The sequence below is a fragment of the Convolutriloba macropyga genome, chromosome 4 (genome assembly GCF_964194025.1).
Source record: "Convolutriloba macropyga chromosome 4, txConMacr16.3, whole genome shotgun sequence".
In the NCBI taxonomy this organism is placed as follows: Eukaryota; Metazoa; Xenacoelomorpha; order Acoela; family Convolutidae; genus Convolutriloba; species Convolutriloba macropyga.
The window spans coordinates 21,945,161-21,971,292 of NC_134471.1; the positions used below are offsets into that span (position 1 = coordinate 21,945,161).

At 33.6% G+C, this 26,132-nt stretch overlaps 1 protein-coding gene across 1 annotated transcript; it reads right to left on the reverse strand.

The window, feature by feature from the left end:
• On the reverse strand, positions 1–25,544 carry LOC142338321 (uncharacterized). Its single transcript, XM_075388016.1, has 8 exons — positions 24,875–25,544; positions 20,612–20,675; positions 17,496–17,578; positions 17,011–17,118; positions 16,451–16,631; positions 5,598–5,852; positions 2,538–2,740; positions 1–478 (listed from the first exon to the last, which is right to left on the reverse strand). The coding sequence occupies exons 1-8, from the start codon at positions 25,352–25,354 to the stop codon at positions 92–94; spliced, it is 1,761 nt and encodes a 586-aa protein (XP_075244131.1). The 5' UTR covers positions 25,355–25,544; the 3' UTR covers positions 1–91.
• Between the last annotated feature and the right edge of the window lie 588 nt (positions 25,545–26,132).

Sequence of the window (26,132 nt, forward strand, 5' to 3'; positions counted from 1 at the left end):
TTTTGCAATGAGTGAAAAATTTATTGTATAAAAAATCCGACGAATAACATTTTTTAATACAAAAATATAGGCATGTAACACATAATAAGCTTCAAAAGTAACTGAATTGATTAAACTTCATAAACTCATATTTTTTATCCTCGGATACATCAATCAGGGTTTGTCTATTAGTCGAACCAACAGAGGCAACGAAAGAGCCATTCGAAGCTAGAACCAAACAGATCTTCTTATCGCCGTTCGCCAGATGTTGCTGGATTTGTGGCGATTCATAATCTGGATCAAGTTGAACTAAATTGTTCTTAGTTTCGTACAACCACTCAAACTTATCGCCGCGTCTCATAGAGGTAGCTCCTACGAATACTCCAGAGTAGAAGGGCCTCAGTTTTTGGGCTATTGTTTTCTTTTTGTCGCTCTCTTTTATTACTGCAATTTTGTATTTGTTCTCAGTGACGAATCGTTTTGCTTCGTGAATATCGCCCTGAAATAGTGGTCAGCTAAAAAGATCATTTGATAAAAAAGACAATGGGGCTCGGCATGTGCTTGCGGATATCCATAAGGATTCGATCCCCTCAAATCTACAAGCTCCCGCGTCGAGATGTCAGCGCCGCTTCAGCCCAATATTTTGGAAGAAATACGCCGAGTGCGCGTAAATTATCTAAGAAATGCGCTGAATGCACTGAAATGCACTGCAATATTGAGCATGCGCTGAAATCAGCACTTTTTTTTACAAAGTTCGAGCTTATTTGTATGAAAATTTCAGCGCTTTTCAGCGCATTTCCTACAAAAAAATTAGCACCTTTATAAGCTTAATTGCTCCATCTCTTTCTGATTTTTCACTGCATTTCTTACATATTTTCAGCGCATTTTCAGCAACTTCTTTTTTTAAGTTCCGCCATTTTTTGTGAATTTCTTTAAAAGCTTCAGTGCAGTTTCAGTGCACCCATTTCTAAAATTTCAAAAATTTTCAGCGCATTTAGGTATCTGATCACAGTCAAATTTTTTTATCATAAACATAGCTCCAAAAAGATCCCAAGTCTTGACAAGAGTAAACACACTAGGTTTAATTAATGAGACAAATTTTTTTAACTTTCAGATCTGCCGTTTCTCCTTTTACCAAACCAATGAACAGTTTTCTGAATACCATATCACAAACAGCATTAATCCCTTCAACTAACATTCTGTTCTGTTGTGATTTCTAAAGCAAATTAACAATATATATTAAATTGATGAGATTAGAGCAAAACCAAGTTGATAACATCACCCTTAATGCGATTGTTCATTGAATTAACCAATTTTTTTGGACTTCATAAGATCAAAACAATTGTTTTTGCAAAACAAATTTATCTTTAACACCGAAAAACTTGTCAATTTTATTAGAATTTTCACTGCAGAAAAAACGGAACGTTGTTTTGCAATATAAGATAAAGAAAAAGTGTTCAAAAACTACAGGAAAAAATGCAGTAAAGCTGCATTAGCATCTAAAACAACTACAAAAAATTTTGGAAAAAAATTGGAAGTGAAACAAATAGAAGTCTTTATTCAAACTTGTAAAAACATAAATGTCTTATCAGTGTCTCTTCAATTTGGTCAACTCAGACCAAGTGAACTGAACGACAATTCTCTTTGTCTTGGCAACCAGATGACAAGTGCAGCAAAGACACGATCCACTTCACAATGTGAGAATCTCTAAAATAGGTTTTTTTTTTACTTAATATCTATTTTGCTGGAACTATGATCTCCCTCTTGCGTGCGGAAAGAGCTACAAAAAAACTGTTTACCGATTATCAATCGTCTTAATACTCTCTAAAAAGAGAACACCAGAACACATAAAAAGGTCTTTTCGTTCTCATAGCTTGTTCTCGTACGTACAATGATCAACATACTCCAGTCATATCCTGTATCGCATTCTGTCTCAATTGATTTCAAAATTAAGAATGAAAAATTAGATAAAGATGAAATAAAAAAATATTTTATATATATATATATATATATATATATATATATATATCTTAAACCGTACTGAGCAAAAAATTTTGTTGAAAGACAAAGTGAGTCCAAAGTGAGGCTTCATCTGAAAATCCGGGGATTTTTAACGAAAAAAACCAGTTGAAAAAAGTTAAACTATCAGGCTACCGTGAGTTTTGTTGTTAATTTCCTGAACAGCATTGCTCTAGAACTGAGGACAATACCAAATGCTCGAGAAAGCAATTTTTACAAAAAAAATTCTTCTGTCTTTTAATTTTACCTTGTAACCTAAAATTAGCCAAAAGAGAACAGTAATTTTGACAGAGAATATAAGCTTATCTATTTTACTTTTTTCGAATCATGGTCAAATGCAGCGCAGACATTGAAAACCTGCAAAATTTCTAATCTTCAAATAGCAGGCATACTTTCGAAAAGTCAACAACAGCAGACTATAAATACCACAGGAAGCGTAATAACTATATAGATTAATCTGATTTATATACTATCATAAAAATAAAAACATTTCTATATATTGATGCTTGCCTTGTAGTTGAAAAAATAAGAGTGCATACCTCAAACAGGAGGTAGCATGTTGACCTCTTTTCGTCTACACAGAAGTAGCCGCCGTATCTGTTCCCGATAGTCCCGGACGATCTACTAATTGACGTTGCTACCTCTTTTTTGCCCAACTGTGGTGGTTTAAATGTACACACACTCTTGTGGGTTTCCCGGCAGCTTTTTGCAACCCAATTTAATTGATGATCTGAGCTCGAAACTGAAAATGAAGATAACATACCATTCAAAAGATTTCTCGCGTCGATAAGCTCAACTTTTATGAACAAACGGTGAATTACATAATCACACTTTATCAGTGGAAATGATATACTTTTTAAAGCCACGAAAACCAACTGAGGGAACAAGAAAAGTGAATGACATTGATGACTTGAGTGCTGAATGTTTATTTATTTTGCAGTTAAGGGGTCCTTGTACCAAGGTCATTAAATTTACTGAAACTGAATTAAAGGCACACATGCATCAAATAAGTGACGATTATCTGTATTCGAACGGTAATCGGTGTTTTTATGAGTTTTGATCGAATCCAATAAATAGTATTTAATACAGCATTTTCCTTTTGTTCGAAGTTCTTTTTGTCAAAGATATATATCATAGGAGAGTATCAGGCATAGTGTGTTGCCTCTCAGGCAAGATATGCGCGGATGTTTTGCATTTTAAGCAAACCTTGGTAATTTAGTCTTATAGAGATGATTTTTATCGGCAGAAAACAAGAACTCCCGATAAAAAAAATGAGGCACAATTAATTGATAATTTTAGCAATACAGGTTTCCTTTTGATCGAACCCTTTTTATTTGACAAATAAAATTAAAAAGTTTCAATATATCCACTGTAAATTGGATTTTTTTAAAAAGATTGTCACAATAGCGTTCAAACATAAAGCTTTCAAGTTGTCAGCGGTATTCGAAGAAACGTGATTTTATTGGTGAACACGGCCATTTTAGAAGCCTACAAATCTGTAATCATTCTTGTTCTTTTTCGAAAATCATTTTGTTAAAATTTGTTAAAAGTCACCAGAATCTATGCAATTTACTTTTGCATATTTCATTCAGTTTTTTAGTCAATTGATAGATTAGAAATTTTATTACATGAGTGTCGATAAAATATTCTTAAACAACCACCGTATCTCTAAAGTCTTTTATATTACAAGTTTGCTGGCAGAACGACCACTGTGTTTTTGTTCACTGTTTTTTATGAGTGAAAAATGATTTCTATGAACGCTTTAAATGTTAGAAAAATCAATATGGCTTCCCAAATATATCCTAATTGAAAGATTTGTCGTTAAATATTTACATAAAAACTAAAAAAAACAAATGATCTAAAAATTAGAATGTAGAAGTGCATAAATTGCAAAAGCACCTGGCAGCAATTAAAGATGAACACTTTTTTTCTCCTGCCATGATCCTAATAACATTTTAAGAGGATTAATTAAACAGTTTTCTGGGTAAAATTGAGGCAAAATTGAGGCAGCTGTAGCAACCACGCAGACCATTCAAACGAAAATTTTTTGTTTTATTAATATAAAAAAAACTAAAAACATAAAATTGGTTTGCTTTCCCAAAACAAAAATTTTAGCGTTCGCATTGAACAAAGACATCAATCAGTAGGATAAACTTTAGGTTTACTTCATTTGTTATCAATTTTATCCGCAGAGGCACAAAATCGTTGCCCATTTTAACTGCTTTGCTTTGGCAAACTTGATAAATTTGTACTATTGTGTACATATCTTGGTGTTTTCACGGCAAATATGAAAGCAAGGAAAGATATTGATCAGATTTCAAAGTTTTTATCTCTCTTGGGTATTCTATTAAACATTGATTCCGTGAGTTCCAAAAAGACCAGAGAACGCTTTCCTGCAAAGCATATTTTACGCAATAATCTGATTTTGACTCAAAAAGTATACGTCCTTTGGTCTGTTGAATGCCATTCAAATTGCTTGAGGATCAACTGCATAGACTTTCCAAACTTTAAAAATGTATCAACTTGTCAATCTGAAATTTTGATCTGCATAATAATTGTATCAAATGAAGAAAAAAATTATCAAAAGTCAATGAAATTACTTTCCACTTTTGCTCTAATTGAACATAAGTGAACTCTGTTTGTGTATAAGAACTAACACCGTCAACAATTTACTTTTATCTCAAGATTTTTTTAAATTTTTTTAATGCGCAGTTTATTTTCATTATAATGTTGAGGTTTTGAAGATAATTAAGTTTAAACTAGCCAGCAACCTTACCCTGTTAAAAGGTTCTTGTGCTAGAATGGAGTCCGAGTCGCACAGTCTCATACTAATGCAGCTCATAACTGGTAATTACTCTAATTATAAACAAGTTCTTCATACTTAAGCTAGCTTGTAGGTAATTACCACAAAACCCCCCATCTCGGTGGTTACGACTTGGTACGGAAATTTAAAAAAAATACAAGTTCCCACGCGGAAAATTATATCCCATATTAGGCAAACCGTGGGGACGGGAGTTAAGCTACACATATTGTTTTTTAATGCACAAAAAATTTACACAAAAATCAGGCCTGCAAATTTGGACATAACAGAGTACTGGTCATCCAGAAGCAAAAAAAAAGCTTTTAGACTGATGCAGCACTAAATTTCTCTGCCATCAACCTCTGGAATTTAAAAATTACAATACCAATTTTGTTAACTAATCTAGATAGGAAATCGCATTCAATTTGTCAAACAAAGTCATTTTTCAAGATAATGTCAAAAAAATCAAAAAATTTTTAATTTATGGCAATTTTAACTACCATCTCTCCACTAAGGTCCAGGCGCGTAGCTTGCATATTGTGCAATATTACAAGAAGCAGTGCCTACTTTGTAGAGCCTTTGCACAAAAAGAAAATAATAAAAAATTTCATAGGATCAGAGTGAAACCCTGTTGCCTTGAAATATCTCTGAAGTCGAAAGAGACTTTAATAGTGCAAACGGTCATAATGTAGCTAAAAGGCTGTCTTTGAAATCTGTAACTAGTTGACTGGCCATATTTAGAAAGTTTTTAAAGAAAGTGTTTTTAGACTCCAGTCAAACAGAAGCAAAGTTGGCTAACAAGAATCGGAAGCCAGGCAGTTGGGCCCCTCCAACATTTTGCCTTCGTAGTACCACTGTAGTTGATCAGAGGGCAGTCCGTTTGCTTTTTTGTCCCAGACTAGGTCACCATTTTGAACTTCCTCCGATAAACCAAGTCCAATTTCAAGAAAGATGTCATCAATATTCTCCAGAATAAATTTTTCTTCTTCTTTCGAGTTGATAACTGCCCTGCTTCCGTCTGTAGAGTGGTAGCACTCTGCGCGCGAGCAGATTCCTTTTAACACAAATCTATAGTCTCATTAACTAATTGCTCATTCAAATTACGCGAACTTTTTTGAAAACAACGTGTTGAGTTAAAAATCATGAGAACCATATATTTCCCGCTCAGGTGCGCAAACAAAGTCACCCAGGTTGAGGTGCCAGACCCAGTCGGCATCTGATCAGACTATTTTGATCGCATATGGGGGATATAGTGCTACCCAAATTAATTACAAGGTCTGGAAGTATTATGGTCGCAGGATAGTTTAAGCAATGGTTGCACAAAAGTCTGACCAGAGGTTGCTTAGGTTGGGTCTGGCACAGTCTGATCAGAGGGCAAAGTGTGAGCGTAGTCTGATTACAACTCGCACGAAGGAGAAGCCTGAGGTCGCACAATTATTGCACTGTTTCTTGAGCCGAACGAATGCCTGATCAGAGGTAATTTTGGTCTGCCAGGGTCTGATCAGATGTCAAATTCTGAAAATTGTCCAATCAAAAGTTGCTTGGTTCTGGCATCACAACCTGCACGACTCTGATCAGAAAAAGCTGGGGTCATGATGGAAACGGAAGAAGTTCAAGTCCCAACTGACCAAAATTCTGATAGCCTTTAAACTAAGTATTTTGAGTTGCAGCCTCGGCCCGAACAAAAAGTTCAAAACCAGCTGGGTCGCGAACAGTGAACAGAGGGCCAAAAGAGGTTAACAAGGACACAGTTAGCAGTTACAGTTCCTGTGACTTATATATAAATACATTAATTTAATTTTACCTCATGAATTCTACAAAACGTATCTTTATGCATTTAAATAGACAAGGAGGCTCGGTAATGTGCGTTCGCACATTAAGTTCCGACCCCGCTCATCTATATTTTTCACTTAATTGTCTATCAAATGAGGAAGAGATAAAAAAAATAACATATCAACATATCGTTCAACAAATTACTAAAAGAAAAAAAACAATCCACTCCAGAGGGCCTATGAGACCTGTGGCTACCATAATATGACTACCAGAAAAGATGGCAAGAATATCAAATAGTTACAAATATTAATTACGACCAAAACTCCTTGTCCATTTTTTGAAAACCACTAATAACCAAATCAAAATGGCATCGGATAAAATTTATACTAAGAAAATTCACCGGTTCTTTTTGGAACAAAATATGGGACTTTTTCTCAATTCGACTTGGCAACAAGTCGACTAGAAATGAGCACAAGCGGCAAAAGTTTATTAAAACATTGCTTTTTTTTAAAAAAAAAGAATTACATTCGAACTGATTAGAAACATTATGCATCAAATGAAATCGTTGAGAGAGTCTTTATAGCTCAAAAGAGAGCGACTGAGGACTTTCAATTTCCACGATTACAAAAAGAACGACAAATACAGGCAAAAACGAAAAAATTGCACAAAAAATTATGCACGAAAACGATGTCCCCCCAATCAATTAAATATTAAGCTGATCACTAAAAACAATAAAAATCTTCGTTTGCATTTTTTTGCAGGCGACATATTTGTAAGTCAAATGACTCCCATCATTGTGATACTGTGAGAAGAAAACAAAAACCTACAAAAAAGGGGCAAATTTGCATAAATCACGAAAATTGGTTTTATGAAAACTGGTTGTTCCAAGAAGAAAGACCATTTGAGGAAAATCAAACCGTTATGAAGAGCAAACAGTAAATCAAAAGATAAATGATTTGAATTGTATATAGAGATGCTTAGCTACATTTTAACAGAAATAAAATTGGCAGATCTCGAAAATCTATTTTTTTTATTAAAAAACAAACATTATCGATATTCATAGCCAACAAAAGTTCTCGATTATAAGAGTTGACAGTTCGTCTTGCAATTACTCGGAAAACTAATTGCGACTGTTTTTTATCAGATTAAATTATAAGACTAAAAAATAACATTAAATACAAGCTGAACTAATAAGTTTGAGAGAAGCCATTAGTTTCACAGATTTGAAGCCATTAAGTTTATAAGATTTGAAGGTTATAAGATTTTAAACGCGAGAATATAAAATCTTCATTTGGGTCTCCTTTGATAATCATAACACTTTTTGTTAAAACGTCTATCACAAAATGATAACAAAAAGAACCATAAAAACTGAAAGGTATCTAAACTTAACAAAACTCTTCTGAAACAAATTGTCCAATTGTCTAAGCACTGAAGACATCATTTAAAAAGCTTAAACAACAGAAAACTTATTGTTTGATTGATTCAACAAAACATTGAAAAGAGCTCTAAATACTGAGGTTAATTTGCGAAATTGATACAACATTGTAAAATACAAAAAAAACGCAAACCAGAACAAAAAGGGATAAGTTGAAGAATACTATTACACCTTTTTCAAAAACTTAATTTGAAAGTCAAAATATCCATTAGTTATTTACCGATATCAGTTACTTTTGTTCACTTGTTTATCTAAAGTTGGCCACTGAGACCTTCAATTACACAAAATTTGGCATATGACAACAAAAATTAACATCAAAGGAAAAAACTCTTACGATTTCTGCAAGAGAACGGTGTCACAGCCCTTCAAACCATATGTTATGAAACAAAAATTTATGTTCACTTTTAAATGTTGTACAGTTTTTTTTTTCAATTAGATTGTTAAATAATGTGACAATTTACAAATGAAACAAAAACAACACCAAAAATTGGCAATTATGCACAAAAATCAGGAAATTTCGTATGAAAACTCGTAGCACCAAAAGCAAGAAAACATTCTGTTAAAATAATCGGCCACAAAATTAGTTTTTATTCTATAGGAAGGACAGGTTGACCTGTACTTACTGAGAATAAGCAAAATGTTGACTAAAATAATATAAAAAAAGTGACAAGTTCAAAAAATCACAGAAAATTCCTTAAAACAAATACATTCAATAATATAAGAGACATTAGGTGACAACAGAATGAATAGAAAAAGTTCAACTTCAACTCTTGAGAAAAATGTTGATCTTTGAGTGGTTAAACTTAGAAATCAGACTGACAAAAGAATAACAAATGAAGGCAAAAGACAAGAATTCAGTTAAATTTTACTAAAACTCTTCCTCAAAGCCATAAAAACGCTTTGATTCTCTGAAAACAAACTGTATCTACATTCGGACTCAAATTTACGTAAATTGGAGTTGTCATTAACGGAGCCGTGAATAAAAAATATTGTCAGTATTTAACATTAAAAAAAACAAAAGCAAAATATTTTGGAAGAAGGCAGCATCAAAATAAAAACCAAAAAGTCTCTGAATCTAAGAGTCCATGATGTTATCGAACCTCTCCCTGATTTTTTCGCGCGCCCAGCAAACCGACCAAGTGTTTCAAGTATATGCGAATTAGACCAATTTTTGAGTGGAATTCTTCAAATTTTGAAAAAAAGATGCATTTTGTATAATTATCGAGTTAAATCTGCAAAAAAGGCATTGTTTTAATTCCAGAAGATTTTTACATGGCACCTAATTGAAACTAGCGCTCTTTTTGAGATTAGGGAGTCTGTGTTAAGGTTGCTAGGTCACTAAGTCTGGTAAACGTTGACAAAGTTGACCAAAAAAGCATATTTTATGCCATTTTTGATGAAAGAAAATTTTGAATTTTGAAAATTTTATCAAAAATTTTAGCCAAAAAAACTTCAATCAAACAATTCAGCAACGCAACGCTCTTCTATCTCTAACAGTAACAACAACACTCTGCCATTAAAACTTTTAACTTATTTTGAATAATATTAGCGAAATTGTGCCAAATTTTAGCAAAAATAACTGAAAATGTGAAGAAAAACAGTCGAATGTTGACAAAAATTTAAACCTCAATAATTCCCTGTAATATACGAAAATTGCAAAAATCTTTTTAATTCCGTATTTTACGCTGGACGGGCCTTTTAATGATACCACTCACAATTTCTTACGATGAATATATCGGTCGGCCAAAATTGACTGAACAAAAAAAACCCAGTTGAGTATATAGTTCCCCCCCCCGACTAAAGTGGGGGTCGGAATAATAAAAAGCACATTATACTTTACATGCTTTGTCGCAAATTTTTAAGTATACTGAACGTCAAAAAAATGAGTAAGAACAAAGGTGTAAAATAAGTAAGAACAAAAATTATCACATCTTGAAACAACTTTTTTGAACAACGAAACTGGGATGGAGCTCATCATCTGTACATTATGGTATCTGGTGCGTTACCCTTACGTATTATCTGACCTTCATAAGTAGGCAAATACACATGCCAAGGAAATCAATGATGTCCTAAATTTGATTACAAGATGTAGTAATATTGTGACAAAATTTAAAGTTTTACTTCAAATCTACGAGGTGCTAACTTAATTGTGATGTTCGGTATAGCACAGTAGTAAGACAAAAACTATTGTTGGAGGCACTGCATCGTAATGATTTTGAAACAAAGAAAATGATTTGGCAATTGTCTAATTATTGCTAAAAAACATCTTTTTCATGATCCCTGCCTCTGAGCAACTGAAAGTGCAATTTTTATCTCATGAAACATTTAAGAATCGTAAGTTCTGATGAGAACAATATTTAACTGTAAGATGGGATAAAAAGATTTGTCTTCCCTAAAGTACTGATAATTGGCTTATCTTTACCTAAGATTATTGAGGTGATTTAATAGACAACATAGTGGGAAATTTGTAAGAGCAATAGAATGGATTGGTAATGAACCACGTTGAAACTAATCGCTTCTCACAATCACCTGCATTTGTTTATGATTAATTTGGCGAGTGCGGTTAATTTATCGGAGAAATTCGGTGACTTTTAAGCAGTAGCTTTTTTTCATTGCACTGTTAACAGTAGCTCTCTCAGCAGCGTCGAGCTTTTGACTTCTTTCTCAGACGCCCCAGTGTGTTCCACTGCGGTTACAGTAACTGCCGTTTTTTAAACAATTTTGGGATCTTTTCTCTTTGTACCGTACAGAGAACAAGTCATTAAATGAATAATCACTATAAAGAAATATAGCACGTGCGTATGGGGGTGCAAATAATATGCACCAATAACCTGACGTTCCGCTAATCAATAACCAGTTCCCCTGAGTGCGTTAATATTATCAATCCACTAAGCGTCGGGGAGGGTCAGAATAGATCTGAAATTTTTCCTATTGAAAACACATTTACGAAAAATTGTGCTGGAAAACTGAGATTTCTGTAAATCTATTAGTGGACAGAGTATAAAGCAGCGAAATATTTTTCCTTCAATAGATTGAAAAAAATACTCGTAAACACGGTGACTCATAAACAAAGTTGCACCGAAATCTATGACAAGTCATCAGTTCTAAAAACATAGGCTTACAAACACAGTAATCACTATAATTTTCTGTTGATGCAATTTACTTGGCCTACAGGAAACTCAAACAAAATGAAAGCAAGTGCCACAAAGTTTCACTTAGTATCAGACAAAAAGATGAAGTTTATTTGTGCTCATTAGGAGTGGTATGCGTAGTCAAAAATTTTTGCAAAAATCTTTAAATTTTTATCTCTGTAACTGTTGTTAAACGAAAAATATGGTTGAACGGCAAGATATGGCTTTCAAACTGATGTAAAATCAAAAGAAATTTTTCGGCGAGACACTTTGATATCATGTAGGAAAAACAAGGCCCTATCCGTTATCCTTGCAAATGAAGAGGACGAAAACACATAATTCATGAAGTAAAACCTTGCAGCTAATCCTAATCAGCATAATTCTTGCAGCTAATTATGCTATGAAACACTTTTTGCTCGATTATTATGCATTAGGCTAAAGAGAAGCAATGAGACTCATTAAAATCAGAACCAAATTGTTCCCTATTTATGTGAATATGATTTACCTATATCAAACAAACTTGTCCTCCCTTATGTACTGATAATTGGCATATCTATCTTGTCTAAGATCATTGAGGTGATTTGATAGACAACTTATTGGGAAATTTGTAAGATCAGCAAAACGGATTGGCAATGAACCACATTGAAAAAATCTCTTTTCACAAGCCCCTGCTTTTGTTTATGATTATTTTGACTAATGCAGTTAAGTTATTGGAGAAAATCGGTGACTTTTAAGCTGTAGCTTTTTTTCATTTCATTGCACTGTTAACAGTAGCGCTCTCAGCAGCTTCGAGCTTTTGACTTCTTTCTTAGAAGCCCCAGTGTCTTCCACTGCGGTTACAGTAACTGCCGTTTCTTAAACAGTTTTGGGACCTTTTCTGTATGTACCGCCCTCAATACCTTATGCTCCCACCCAGTTACAGAGAACAAGTCATTCAATGAATAATTATTATAAAAAAATATAGCACGTGCATATATGGGTGCAAATAATATGCACCAAAGACCTGACGTGGCGCAAACGAAAAAAAATCCCAATTTTGAAACTATTTCATTTTGCTATCACTCCATCCGTGTTGTTTATGGCACCCCAAATACAAATTATCGGTTATGAAGCATGTTGCTATGTAAACAATTATCAGTTACCCTGAGTATGTTAATACTATCAATCAACTAAGCGTGGGGGAGGGGCAAAATAGATCTGAAATTTTTCCTATTAAAATCAGATTTACGAAAAATTGTGCTGGAATACTGAGATTTCTGTAAGTCTATTAGTGGACGGAGTATAAAAAAACGAAATTTTTTTCCATCACCGGATTTCAAAAAATACTACTAAACACTGTGACTCATAAACAAAGTTGCACCAAAATTTAGGGCAAGTCATCAGTTCTAAAAACATCGGCTTACAAACACAGTAATTACTATAATTTTCAGTTGATGGAATTTTCTTGGCCTACAGGAAATTCAAACAAAATGCAAGTACCGCAAAGTTTCACTTAAAACCACAAACAAATAGATAGAATTTATTTGTGCTCATTTGGTGTGGTATGCGTTCTCAAAAATTTTTGCAAAACTCTTTAAATTTTTATCTCTGTAACTGTTGTTAAACGAAAAATATGATTGAACGGCAAGGTATGGCTTTCAAACTGAAGTAAAATCAAATGAATTTTTTTTGGCGAGACATTTCGATAACATGTAAAAAAAACAAGGCCCTATCAGTTATCCTTTAAAAATAGTGGATGGAAACACATAATTCATGAAGAAAAACCTTGCAGCTAATCCTAATCAGCATATACCTTGCAGCTAAGTATGCTATAAAATACCTTTTGCTCGAATATCATGCTATGAGGCTAAAGAGAAACAATGAGGTTCACTAAAATTTCGAACAAATTGTTCCCTATTCATGTGAATATGATTTATCTATATCAAACAAAATTGTCCTGCCTTATGTACTGATAAATGGCTTGTCTATCTTATCTAAGCTCATTGAGGTGATTTGATAGACAATTTATTGGGAAATTTGTAAGATCAACAAAACGGATTGGCAATGAACCACGTTGAAACTAATCGCTTTTCACAAGCACCTGAATTTGTTTATGATTAATTTGGCTAATGCGGTTAATTTATTGGAGAAATTCGGGGAATTTTAGGCTGTAGCTTTCGTTTCGTTGCACAGTTAACTGTAGCTCTCAGCTCCTTCGAGTTATTGACTCATTTCTCGGAGGCCCAATTTCTTCCACAGCAGTTACATTAACTGTCAATTCTTAAACAATTTTGAATGCATTTCTTTGTTACCACTCCCTCCGTGTTCATCAGTTTTGAAAACTAAACACAGTATTTACAATAACTTTCAATTGAAGCAATTTACTATGCCTACAAAAAACCCAAAACAATTTAAAGCAAATACCACAGGGTCGCACTTAGTATCAGTAAACAAATAAGGTTTATTTGCGCTCATTAGGCGTGGTTTCGGAAATCAAATAAATATGCAAGCCTTTAAAAAGTTTTTCTGTTTCTATTGTTAAACGGAAAAGTTGGTTAAACTGATGTACCTTTTAAACTAACGTAAAGTCATGTGATATGTTTTGGCAAAGCAATATGATAACAGTTAAGAAAAAAAGGCCCTATCCGTTGTCCTTGAGAAAAAAGTGGATATGCTTTCATGCTTTAGAGAATCTGTCATTGGCCTCGAAAGAAATCGGAAAAGTTAGTATTTTGAAAACGCATGAGGAAGACCATAAATTTTCCTAAATACATTGAAACAATTGGCAATAGAATCTGTTTGTTGGAGTCTTAACCTAATATTGTGCCTTTTTTGTACCTCTTGCAACATCTCACGAGAACTTATTTGTTCAAAATTGGGTTTATTAATATTTTTCTTGAAATAATTTGTAGCTAAAGAGAAGCGATTAGGCTCATTGTAATTAAGACCAAACTGCTCCCTATTTATATGAATATGGTTTACAAACATCAAACAAAATTGTACTCCCTTACGTACTGATAATTGGCATATCTGATCTTAGATCATTTATATGAGTATGGTTTACATACATCAAACAGAATTGTACTCCCTTGTGTACTGATAAGTGGCATATCTGATCTTGGATCAATGAGGTGAGTTATTATACAACTTAGTGGGAAATTTGTAAGACCAACAAGATGGATTGGCAATTGACCACGTTGAGGCTAATCGTTTTCACGGCAAAGCACCTGCATTTGTTTATGATTAATTTAATTAATTCGCTTAATTTATTGGAGAAATTTGGTGAAATTTAAGCTGCAGCTTCTTTTTCATTGCACAGGTAACTTTAACTCTCTCAGCTGTTTCGAGTTTTTTACTCCTTTCCTAAAAACCCCTGTGCCATCCACTGCGGTAACAATAACTGTCGCTTCTTAAACAACTTTGAATCCAATTAATTTTGCTATCAGTTCCTCCGCGTTTTTATGACAACCCGATTACGATTTATTAATTATTAAGCATGTTACTATGTAAACTATTATCAGTTGCACTAGAGTGCTTTTATATTATCAGTCCACTCAGCGTGGGGTGAGGGGCAAAATAGATCTGAACTTTTTCCTATTCAAATCAAATTGACGTAAAAATGAGCTGAGACCTCTGTAAGCCTATTTTCCAAATAAGCAAAGTATTTTTTGATCATTAGATTTAAAAAGATTGACATCTAAACACGGCAACTCGTGCACAAAGCTTCGGCGAGGCATGTTATTAGATTTAAAAGATGCAGATTATAAGGCCTAAAAAAACTCAAACTAATTTAAAGCAAGAACCACAAAGTCGCACTTGATAAGGTTTATTTGATAAGGTGGTTCCAGAATAATTGATAAGGTTTATTTGTGCTCATTAGGCGTGGTATGGGAAATCAATTTTTTTTGCAAAACTTTAAATGTTCTTTCTGAATTTTCGCTGCTAAACAAAAAGATGGTTGAACAGCAAGAAAAATCAAAAGTTTTGACGAGGCAATTTGTTAGCATGTAAGAAAAACAAGGCCCTATCCGCTATCCTTGCACAAGAAGTTGAAAAAACCACAATTCATGAAGGAAAAACTTGCAGCTAATCCTAATTAAACGCAAATATGATGGAATATGATGAATTAGCTTTTGCTTAAACTGTAAGCTTTAGAGAAACTGCCGTTGTCTTGGAAAGAAATCCCAAAAAGCTAATATTTTGAACACGCATGAGGAAGACCATAATTTTTCCTAAATACATAAAAAATATGGCAGTAGAATCTTGTTGTTAGAGTCTTAACCTCATACTGTTCCTTTATTGTACTTCTTGCAACTTCTCATGAGAACCTAATCAACCGAAATTGAGCTTAATATTAGTTCTCTCAAAATATTTTTTTAGCTAAAGAGAAGCAATGACGCTCATTAAAATTAAAACCAAATTGTTCCCTAATTATATGAGTATGGGTTAGCTATATCAAACAACATATCAGATTCTATTGGAAACAAATCAAAATTGTGTAGTTTAGTACTTTTTCACAATATTTCACCCCATTAAAGCTGTTATCGCTATCAGTGTTCATAGAAACACCTGTTTTTTTTTAAGTTAAATTCCGTAAATTAATGTCAGCATATTCAACTTTTAGGGAACTGAATCCAAAAGTCACTATCATTTTCTTAAAAATCATAGAATAGACTACATAGTGATTACAGCATGTTGACCAAAATAAAATATGTAGCCAGTTATAATATTGTACTCAGAAATTGATGTCCTTACTCGTTGTGAATTCACTTTAATGAACTGAAGTTCACTCTTACTCTAGTATTACTCGGCAATTACTCAACATCCCACAGAAAAGTCGTGCTATAGTCGCGCAAAATGTTTGACGTTTGTAAAAATTTGTTCCTTTTCACAATAATTCATGATATAGTTTTTTAAATCTTGTGATATTTGTTTTTGAGAGGTTTTTAGTTCAACAGTTCGGCATGTCTTGTTAATGCCATGTCTACTTAATCTTCCTAGCCCGAGCTGTCAACAGATTGTTTTTTGTTCTCAAATGGCTGGCTAAGAATGATTATCTCAATTTGGATCAATGTGACATCATTATAAGATTTATCGAGCAGTGTTTCATAAAGACACACAGAAAAACTTTCTATGTAACTTTCAGACACGCGGAAAAGACATGCGGAAAATAGCTTTGTGTTTCAAGGCACAAACAAAGAAGATTTTAAAAAGTTGTCGGAAGTTCACCTCCTAAAAAGAACGATCAAAAACAGTCATTTTTCAAAGAAACTGTCAAAAGCGGTAAAACGACCAATTCCAGCTAAAATGTGATCGAGTTGGCCGTATACTCACGTTCTCTGTCCCTCTGTCTCCATAGGCTGTAGTGTGACTTCATGAAATACACACTGTTCACGCCTTCCCCTCCCTCAATGTATGACCCACTATATTCTGTGCTGTTCTTCACGCAATCCTTCTCCTCATCACTCAAACTGCTCAGTTCTAGCTCGCACAAGATCTTCACCTTTATGTACACCTGGAAAAAACTTTCTCAACAGATGCGTACTCTACAGCTGTCACATAAATTTGTTACAAAAATAATGGGACTAAATTTATTAAAAGTATTGGTTAGATTGAACGCATCGGAATTTAAACATCAAGTCTTGACAAATCTCCCACTTAAAATGAAACACTTAACGTATCCATTCATTCGATGTCCGTCGTAAACTAACCTCACCGCACTTTAAAATCAATTTCCTTAAGATCAAGATCTGTACGTTTTCAGCCAATAACAACCTAAATTCAGCGCTGCTCTCTGTTTTGAGCGCATAAATTGGCTAACAGCTCAGCGCTTTTTCGCACATGTCTTGGATAGTTTTGGGAAACTTTGTTCATATGGGCGATAAAGTGGATACCTGTGGGGCTGCATGACCGTTAGGGTTCCCATCATCCCACTGGAGGTACTCATCAAAATCATTGTTCAAAAACAAATGCGAGTACTCGGGTGACAGTCTAAGCAGCTCCTAAAACCACGTGAACAATATCAGAAAAGCGTGCAATTATTGCAAATATTACCAAACTGTTCAGCACAAATCAAACTACTCTTCTCTTAAATGAAAGACTTTTTTCGTTTTCTGTTCTGTTTTATGGTCCACCGTGTATTGCGGCTAACGTAGTTGAAAACTTTATTTCGCATATTTCGGGTACAAGAAAGCTTACTAGAAGTATTCATTTCGGTATACTAAGCTTTGAGCGTCCATGCGTTTCGGTGCGCTTAAAGAGTTGTGGATTTAGAATTTTTTATTAGCACCTCAAGAGATTTTAATTTTATTTTCTGGAGAAAATTATGAAATTTTAGAAAAGAAAGAGAAAACTGATGTCATTTTCTTTGATAGCGTACATTGTTGGAGCAATCGTTTGTAGCCCACCCTTTGGATGTTATCTTCCACACGCAACTTTTCCTCTTGTCCTGGCTGGTGGAAACTGAAACGTAAATTGGATTGCAAGATTGACTTCAATTATAACAGGGTTTATCAGTGATAAAGAAAAAATTCTCAGCCCCAATTTATGTTTCGTTCTCTATACTAAAAGACCAATCAATCCAATTTTTAAATACCAGTCAATTCTATAATCAATTTTTCAAACGTTCATACCTGGGAAGCAACTAGATGCTGCATTGTTTATTTGTTGAGTTGTTTTGGCTGATCTATATAATTATCGTAGTAGGTCGGCGTGTGGTATGATTAAAAATCCAAAATCCAGTCAGGCGCATAACATTTGGATTAGAGTATTTATGCTATTTTACCTTTTTCGCTGAATCTCACCGCAGATCCGTTACCGAATTGCAAATGGAAAACTCAAAATCAATTGTAGGCAATATTGATTACTATCTTAATACATGGGAAAACTTAACTGCGGATTTCATATAAATTAAATCCGCAGTTTATGTTTTTCTCATCTATAAAGATAGGGAATCAACATTGTATTGCCTACAATTGATTTTAAATTTTCCATTTGCAATTCGGTAACGGATCTGCGGTGAGAAACAGCGAAAATGTAAAAGTACGTTAAAATTTTTCGGATCTATTCTGTTTTGCGCCCAGTGTTTTTTATGACCCCCAGTTGTAAATTATAAAATTATATGTTGTTATATAGCACGTTACTATGTACAAAAACTGCACGTGCTCCTAGGGGTCACAAAGATTTATGATGCTCACTAAGCTGGGGGTGGGGACAGAATAGATCCAATTTTTCATAGCATTACGTCATTTTTTTAAAATTTGTAAGAGAGAGTTGGAGAAGATAATTTTAGGTGATTTTTGCAGATTCTGAATTCACAAATTTCAAATTGTATTAACAAATATTTGCATATAACCTTATGTATAGATCGCACTTACAAGTTATGCAAACATAAAAGGTTTTCTTTTATTTTAGGTTTATTTTATGTACGTAATATTGCCATCGTCTCTGGGGTGATATGCCGTGAGTTATCGAGGTTGAACGCTTTGGGAACACTTGGATAATCTTCATTCAGTTCTCATAATATTTCTCTATGTTTATTTTGTCGAAAAGTCTTGAAGTTTTCTCTCAATAATCCAACACTTTGTCTTGACTGCTTCTGTAGGAAAATTTGGTCTTTTGGGCCAAATCAGCCATTCAAAATCGGTTTTGTCCATTGTAAAGATGTTCTCGTTTTGAAAGAGCTAGCAACACGACCGTTTAAATTATTAGATCGGAAACTTTTGAGATCTCACTGAAAATTAAGAAAAATCTTCAGTTCGTTTTTTCGTTTTTAGAACTGTGGCTCAAATTTTTATTTTTCAGACTATTTTGGCAGGCTTATACACCAAACTGCTCAACAAAGATTTTCTTTTGATGACAATTTTTATTGTTTACCTTTACGTTTGGTTCTTAATTAGCAATCAATTTTTTCACCGCCAAAAAATTTTCTACTTTTCTGATAGAGAAGCATCTCCAGTACTCAACCTTCAGTGAACATTGTTTTGTCTTTTCAATTTCTTTTCTTGATAAATATTAATTTTGGAAGGGAATTGTACTTATTCAGGTGGAGGCCATAGTATTGAAAACTTTTTTCACTAAATATTTGCTCCCTTTTTTCAAATATTTTCAAGTATTCCGTCTGACTCCTGCGACGACAAAGCTTTTAAAAAGAATCATCCACCACTCGTCTCAAACTCTTTCCATGTTTGGTTTTCTTTATCTTATCAACAAAATTGTTGCAAAATTAAATGAAAAATATCTAGCTGTTTATAGAATTTGTAACAGACTGTCATAGGTCTTTTTTAACATTTTGTCCCTTTTTTCTCATCATTAATTAATATTTACCAGCTTGGTTTGCATTGATTGCCAAAATGTTTTATGATTTATGTTAAAATTTTGTTGAAATATTCTGGATTGGCAAAGGAGTGATATTTAACTTTGTTATGTCTTCACAAATTCAAATTTGGTTAATAAAATAATATTTTCATTTTTACCTTGGATTTTTTGGACAACCAATTGTTTGACGAAAAAAGACTAAAAAAGGCATTTAGTCCTTCGCCACATTTAGTTTTTTTAAAACTGTTTACATACCTCATTTTTCAGTCTTCTTTTCCACAAATAAATGACACCACCAGCGCACATTCAATATTTAATCAGAAAATAGTACTTCAAAATATTAATTTGGTTTTGTAAACTCAACCGCAAAATTTTTTGTTAGAGACTTCTCAAAAATTGTATCAAAACTTATTAAAACTTTTTCTTGAAGCTCTCACTACAATCTTTTTGCCTCACTTTTTTATATAATAGAGGTCAACAAAGAATGAGAATCATTAGATTGGCTCTAAAAAAATTTTCAGACTTCTTTCATCCGCAAACTTTTTAAACAACTCTAGTTGCGATAACAACAAATGCATAACTTACCGATAAATTTGTTAGAGCCCCACGGATGCAATGAAAATAGTCTCCTGTTTTCTGATGAGACCAACGAACGTTTCCTGTCACTGCTTTCTCGGTGCTCTTCAGATAACAACAGTGGAGGGAAAAATGGCGGAGAATGATAGTCTAAGCCCAAACCAGGTGACCATTTTAATAGTACCCATCGGGTGCAGAAGTATTTTTTTTACCGCAGCTAGAGTTATTTAAAAAGATTATGAATGAAACAAATCTGAACATTATTTGCAAATCCAATCTAATGATTCTCATTCTTTGTTGACTTCTATTATGAGTCGCATTCATTTTTAAATTCAGCATCATTTTTTCAGCAATGTGTTTCATGACACTAGTTTTTGTGTTTCACCAAAACTTGATATATGTCTAATTTTTGAAAAGAAATCTTTGGCGTTCATCTTTATTTATTGCGTCCGTTCAGCAATAATTATTTGACGAAAACGTTGAAGTTTTTAGTCGTTTTCGTAGCTGTTTTTTGAGCAATATATCTCTTATATATTGTCTTATATCTTCTATATGCGACGAGTTCTGTGAAATACAATAAAAAAGCAGAAGTAATTGACTGACCTGCTCTTTGGTACGAGTGGAACCAGCTGTATACCTTTCCGTTCTCGTCTTTGAAGTCTTCGCTCTAAACACCTTTGTCAATTAAACAAAACTAAAAAAACTTGTACAAAATGAACAAAAAGCTCTTTGTAAGTATATATTCACAAGTAATGTAAATTGCGTTCTTCTAGATACTTATAAGCTAATCAGTTACATATCTTATAAGATTCTTAGTAATATTAAGAATGCGATATGATCCAATTCTGTCACCATTCCACAGAAATTATCCTTAAAAAATGTGCTAATTACGAGATTTTGATGATTTTTACATCCTTTGATACAGTGGTAATACGAGACAAAAATCCACAATCGATACTGAAAATTACATCAACAATTCATCAACTCAACTGCCTGTTACGGCAACTGTCCAATCAAAATAGCTAGTCAGCTTCTGTCTAAAATTTGATAAAGTTATTTGAAAAATAGCCCTCAGTTTAAAATATAGCCGGTATAGCCCTCAGTATTAATAAAGAATTTTCTTCGTTGAATAACTATTTTAACAAATGCCAAAAAACCAACAATTGCCAATTAAACTAATTAAACTGCTGGTTACTGAGAATCATCAATAATGCTTTTTATCGGCCTACGGATTTAATTTCCTTCCATTGATATCTTGACATGTACAAGGACAGTAGATAACTGTTCACATAGACTATCCATATAAAACTTTTATCATTTTTATAACATAACAGTACATAGCTGTAATAGTACTCTGACGACTTAGCCGAGCTCTAAGATAAATAATCTACAAACAGCCCAAAAATGAAACTGGCACCAGAGTAAAAATTCCAGGTTAAGACTAGATTTCTTAAATATGTGAGCCTCTGCAATTTATAGAGGGATAGTTTTTTAACTTGCGCTCTTCTGTTTAGCTTTTCGTTGGTTTTTTGCTTCAATATTATTGTGCCGGCGAAATCAGTAAGGATAGATCGGAATAGTTGAATGCATGATGACTGAAAATGTTCATATATTTTGTTAGAAATCTTTGCTTCATATCAAAGACCAATGGAAAATTTAATTTTGAAACGCAAAAACAATAGCATTTTTTAATCTAAATTAAACAAGGACGCCAAAATTGATCAACTAAATGCATTATTTATGAAAATGGCACACTGCTAGACAACGAAACTTTAGTAACTTTGACTCCTGGCTGGCATTTAATGTAAACGCTTAAATATGACCCTTTTCATAATCAAGCATCATTTTTTTCAAAACACTAAGTCTTTAAAAGCTTCTGAAAAAGGCAGTGTCCAGAGAGTTTTCAGGTATAGATGTGCATGCCTGAACTGAATCCAAGTCTTTACCAGTACTGTTCTAGTCAAACTCCAAGTCTTCCAAGTCTGGTTAGTCTTCGCCAAGACATGGACGTCACTTGGAAACTTGGAAGTTGACACGCAAGTCAAAACCAAATTTTAAAAAAAAACTTTCGATTGAAAATTTCGAATTCTTAAAAAATTTGTAATGTTCCAGAAATTTGAATCATGATTTTGCTATCAAATGATACCAAACAGTACTGTAGGATCTGAGAAGTCACAGTCGATCATTTTATGTAGTTATGGTACGTCTTCAGCCGTTACGCAGTTGTTTCAGACCATTTTTATCCCTAATTTCACGGAAATGGACTGAATTTGAAGCATATTTCAGATAATGTGACTATGTCTGGAATTTCTAAAAGAAAAAAAAATGTGAAAAAGACCGCTGTGAAGGTACACCTACGGTCCCTGGGCCCCATCATCTAAAAATTGCAAATATGGATTCAATGACAACTTAGAATCAGAATGAGTCCTGGAATGAGTCAAAATCAGACAAAATGATTAAAATGGGCGTCGTTGATGGTGGTGCCACACTATCAATTATCACAAGAGCCCAATCTATCCTCTATTAGTTTCAATTGAGTAGTCTCAGTGACTATTGCGTAGAAGCAACAAAAAATAGGGTATACAGGTCTGGCCCAGCATATGAAATGGGTTAAAGTACGCAATGCTCATTCTATGATTTGTTCTTATTTACCAATCCGAATACAATGCGTTATATACTGTTTTAATGCTTCGATCAAAACAGTTTTATTAGGCTAAGCCACCTTTAAGTTGACCCAATAATTATGTAGTTAAAAACGATTTGGCGTTGTGACACCCGAAAATCATAGCTACGGCCGATGGCCCGTCGCTAATAACTTTTCACTGAATTACTGATTCTGAATGATTTTTTTAAATATTAGATTTAGCTTTATGTGCTTTAGCAACCTATATATGCGTAGTTCTCCTTTGTGTCTTTTTTCTTAGAGATATTTATGATCGGGCTCGAGATACTTTGTTGATTCATGGGTCGAAATACGGGGTGCATGCTATTTAAAATCTCAACAACATGTAGTTCAATGTTATATATGGTTATCAAATTAGGATTTAAAATTGCCAAGGTTTGAATCAGATTTAGATTTAGATTTGCCAAGTCATGGATCAGACTTGAATTTAAACTTGCCATGTCTCAGCCCTGGCTTGGATTTAGACTGCCAAGTATAAAAATTGGCATAATCATAGTTCCGAAACAGTAATGAAATCACACTTGCAATTACACCTGGCCCAAATTGAAACTGAATTGGCGTTAGTTCCGAGTGCCGCCTGAATGCATTAATTTGGTCGTAGCTGAAGTTATTGGACAGTTGAAATACTGATAATTTGATATTTGAAGGATATATAAGTGGTTGGAAATTTTTTACCATGTGAACTAACTTGAAAGGAAGAAGGTTTTCAACAGTTTTTACTGAAGGCTTCACTCGGCCTACAATCAGTTTTAATCCATTAATAAATCTATAAGCAAAAGACAATATCTATAGTGATAGAGATAAGATAATATTTATCAATATCATCTTTTAGTGCTTTTATTCTGCGCAATCTAGGGATCTTAGTACAAACTCTAAGTCCTGATTGGTGTGCTAAGCTTCTTACTTTGAATTATTTTACTTGAATTATAATTGTATTTGATTTTTTGTATACGTTAATAAAACTGATCAAAAAACTAAATTGTTCATTGTCGTAGTCCTTTAACTCAGGTGTGACCAATAGAACTACACCATATTAAATTGGAAAGAAAAGCACTAGTCTACTGCTTTTCGTTGCATATTTTCACTCTATCGCATATCGGTTATGTTTCAATCCAATAATTGAATTGGTGCATCAAAAAATTTATGCCTGTAATAAAACTGTTTTATTCTCAAAAAACAATAAAAAACAATTAGCAGGCATCTGGGTTTCGTTGACAAACCCATTAATTTCATCATTAACAATCACACAATAGTTTTTGAAGATACAAATTTGTCTCAAAATTCTGCCAATTAAAAGACCTTGTGTTTTGGTTCATTCAATTAACAGCTTTTTGTTTTCCTAAGGAATATCATTTCCTGTCCGCTTTTTATGGCTGGGCTTGAAATTAATACAACCTTAGCGTTTGGTGCAGGAAACTGGTTAGCCGCAAAAAATGTTTTGCTTTCTCTTTTGTTGATATAATTGTCCAGACAAAACAACACCCCAGTGTACAAAATCCAAGCTAAAGCAACTTTTTAGAATAACATAAATTTTCAAATTAAGAGACTTTTTAGATGAATAATTTAATTAAAGGAGGGCTCTGCTCAATTTAAATACTGGGGAAAAGACAGACTTGTTTTTATAAAATGTGCTCGAAATCCTTAAAGTTAATAATAAATAATAATAATAAATTCGTTCTCAAACTGATATCAAATGACAGAATAAACAAACAATCAGTAAGCTATTATCAGTTTGCAAGAGTTAATAATACGTTACGTAATTTCCGGCCTTTTTATTGGCAAAATTAATTCTGAACAGTTGGTTTTGGAAGCAAAAATAGGATGAGCCAGTTGGCGAATATATAAATTTGTAAGGCGTAAACAATATGATGAAATGTGAAAAAAAACATCCTGTGAGTAAGAAAAAAAGCAACTTCTGTCTGCAACAGAAAAGGTGCAGGCGCCTAATTTGTAAAAAGAAAATCACATTTGTTTTCAAAAAAAGGAATTAACAAATTTTCAAATAATTGACGAAAACTAATTAAATTTTGCAAGATTAGGGTGTTAAGAATTTGATGCTATCAGGATCAGATATTTTCATTAAAATTTGCCTGAAAACTTATTTCTTTCATCAATTCTGATCACTTTATTTTCCTGTTTTAGCGGAATTGAATCTTTCACAAAATTGGAAACTGGAAACTGACCTCTTCGTCTCGCGACAAACCAGACCAAAGTGGGTTCATATACATGTCGATAGAATTTAAAAACCCAATTAGATTCTTGTAAGTATCAAAAACTCCCCCTCCTTTGGGTTTGAGTGGTTTCATCAGACCGGCATCAGGCAGCCCCGAACTCTGGCACGTTTCGCTTGCCTTTTCCCACGTAAGTTCCCTTCTGATAAAACAATAACATAAGTCTTCAATACAAGAGTAATAACCGCAATGTTTAAGCACCCATTCTAACTGGGTTGCGTTAAGTTGAAAATCTACAAATTTATTATCGTTATTTTGAAACTGATTTTTATCGTCTAAGATTTTATCAGGAATATCAGTTGACAGTGCAACAGTTACAGTTATGAAAGTTAGCAGGGCTAACAATAAAGTCGAAAGGATCTTAGGGTTAACTTTGCACCATGCGAGGAATATTTTGAGATAATCAATTGCAATTTCGACCTTTTCATTCATATTTTCGGCCCAAAATCACATCAAATATTGAATTTGTATCGTGAGTAAAACGCATCAGTTATGAAATAAAACTTGTTAATTCAGCTTCAATTCATATCGAATTGTACTTCCATCAAAAGATCTCTGCATTGAATTTTGCAATAGAGAGTGTGTAAGATAATACGATGACTTTAGATTGAAGGACCTAAAATTGTTTTGATAAGCGATGTAGATGTTTGTTAATGGCAGCAGTTTGCGTACTGATAACGATGGTAATTAAACATGCTTTAGCCCAATAAAGAACTCATTCTCAATTCTCAATGAACAAATGATTAAAACTAAACGAAACAGCACAACTTGTATTATAATGATAAGGGGGTTCGACACAAAATGAATTTCTGATATTTGGGCAGATACGTAACAAAATCAGGACTCCCCCTTGGCTTCCTAAAATTAGGACGTTCACGATTCTTTTTCTCTTTGAAAGGGAAGTCTAACAGTTTTTGTTTTGCAAAAGACTGAACAGCCCATTCTGCGGTATAATGTGGACGAAAACAGCTTTCGAAGCTTTGCCATCACAGTGATGGGATAAAATGACAATTAAGCCCAGGCACAGTGATCTTAGATGACTGCTGAGTTAGTAAGAAGAATATTCCACAGTGTGAACAGCAGCAAGAACAGAACATATTGTGTGTGCCACAAGGTTTTACTATTTTTCAGCTTTTTTTCTCTATACAGGTTTTGATATTTTTCCCTTTGTCTGACCATCGCTGAAGCATTGTTTGTTATGTACATGAAT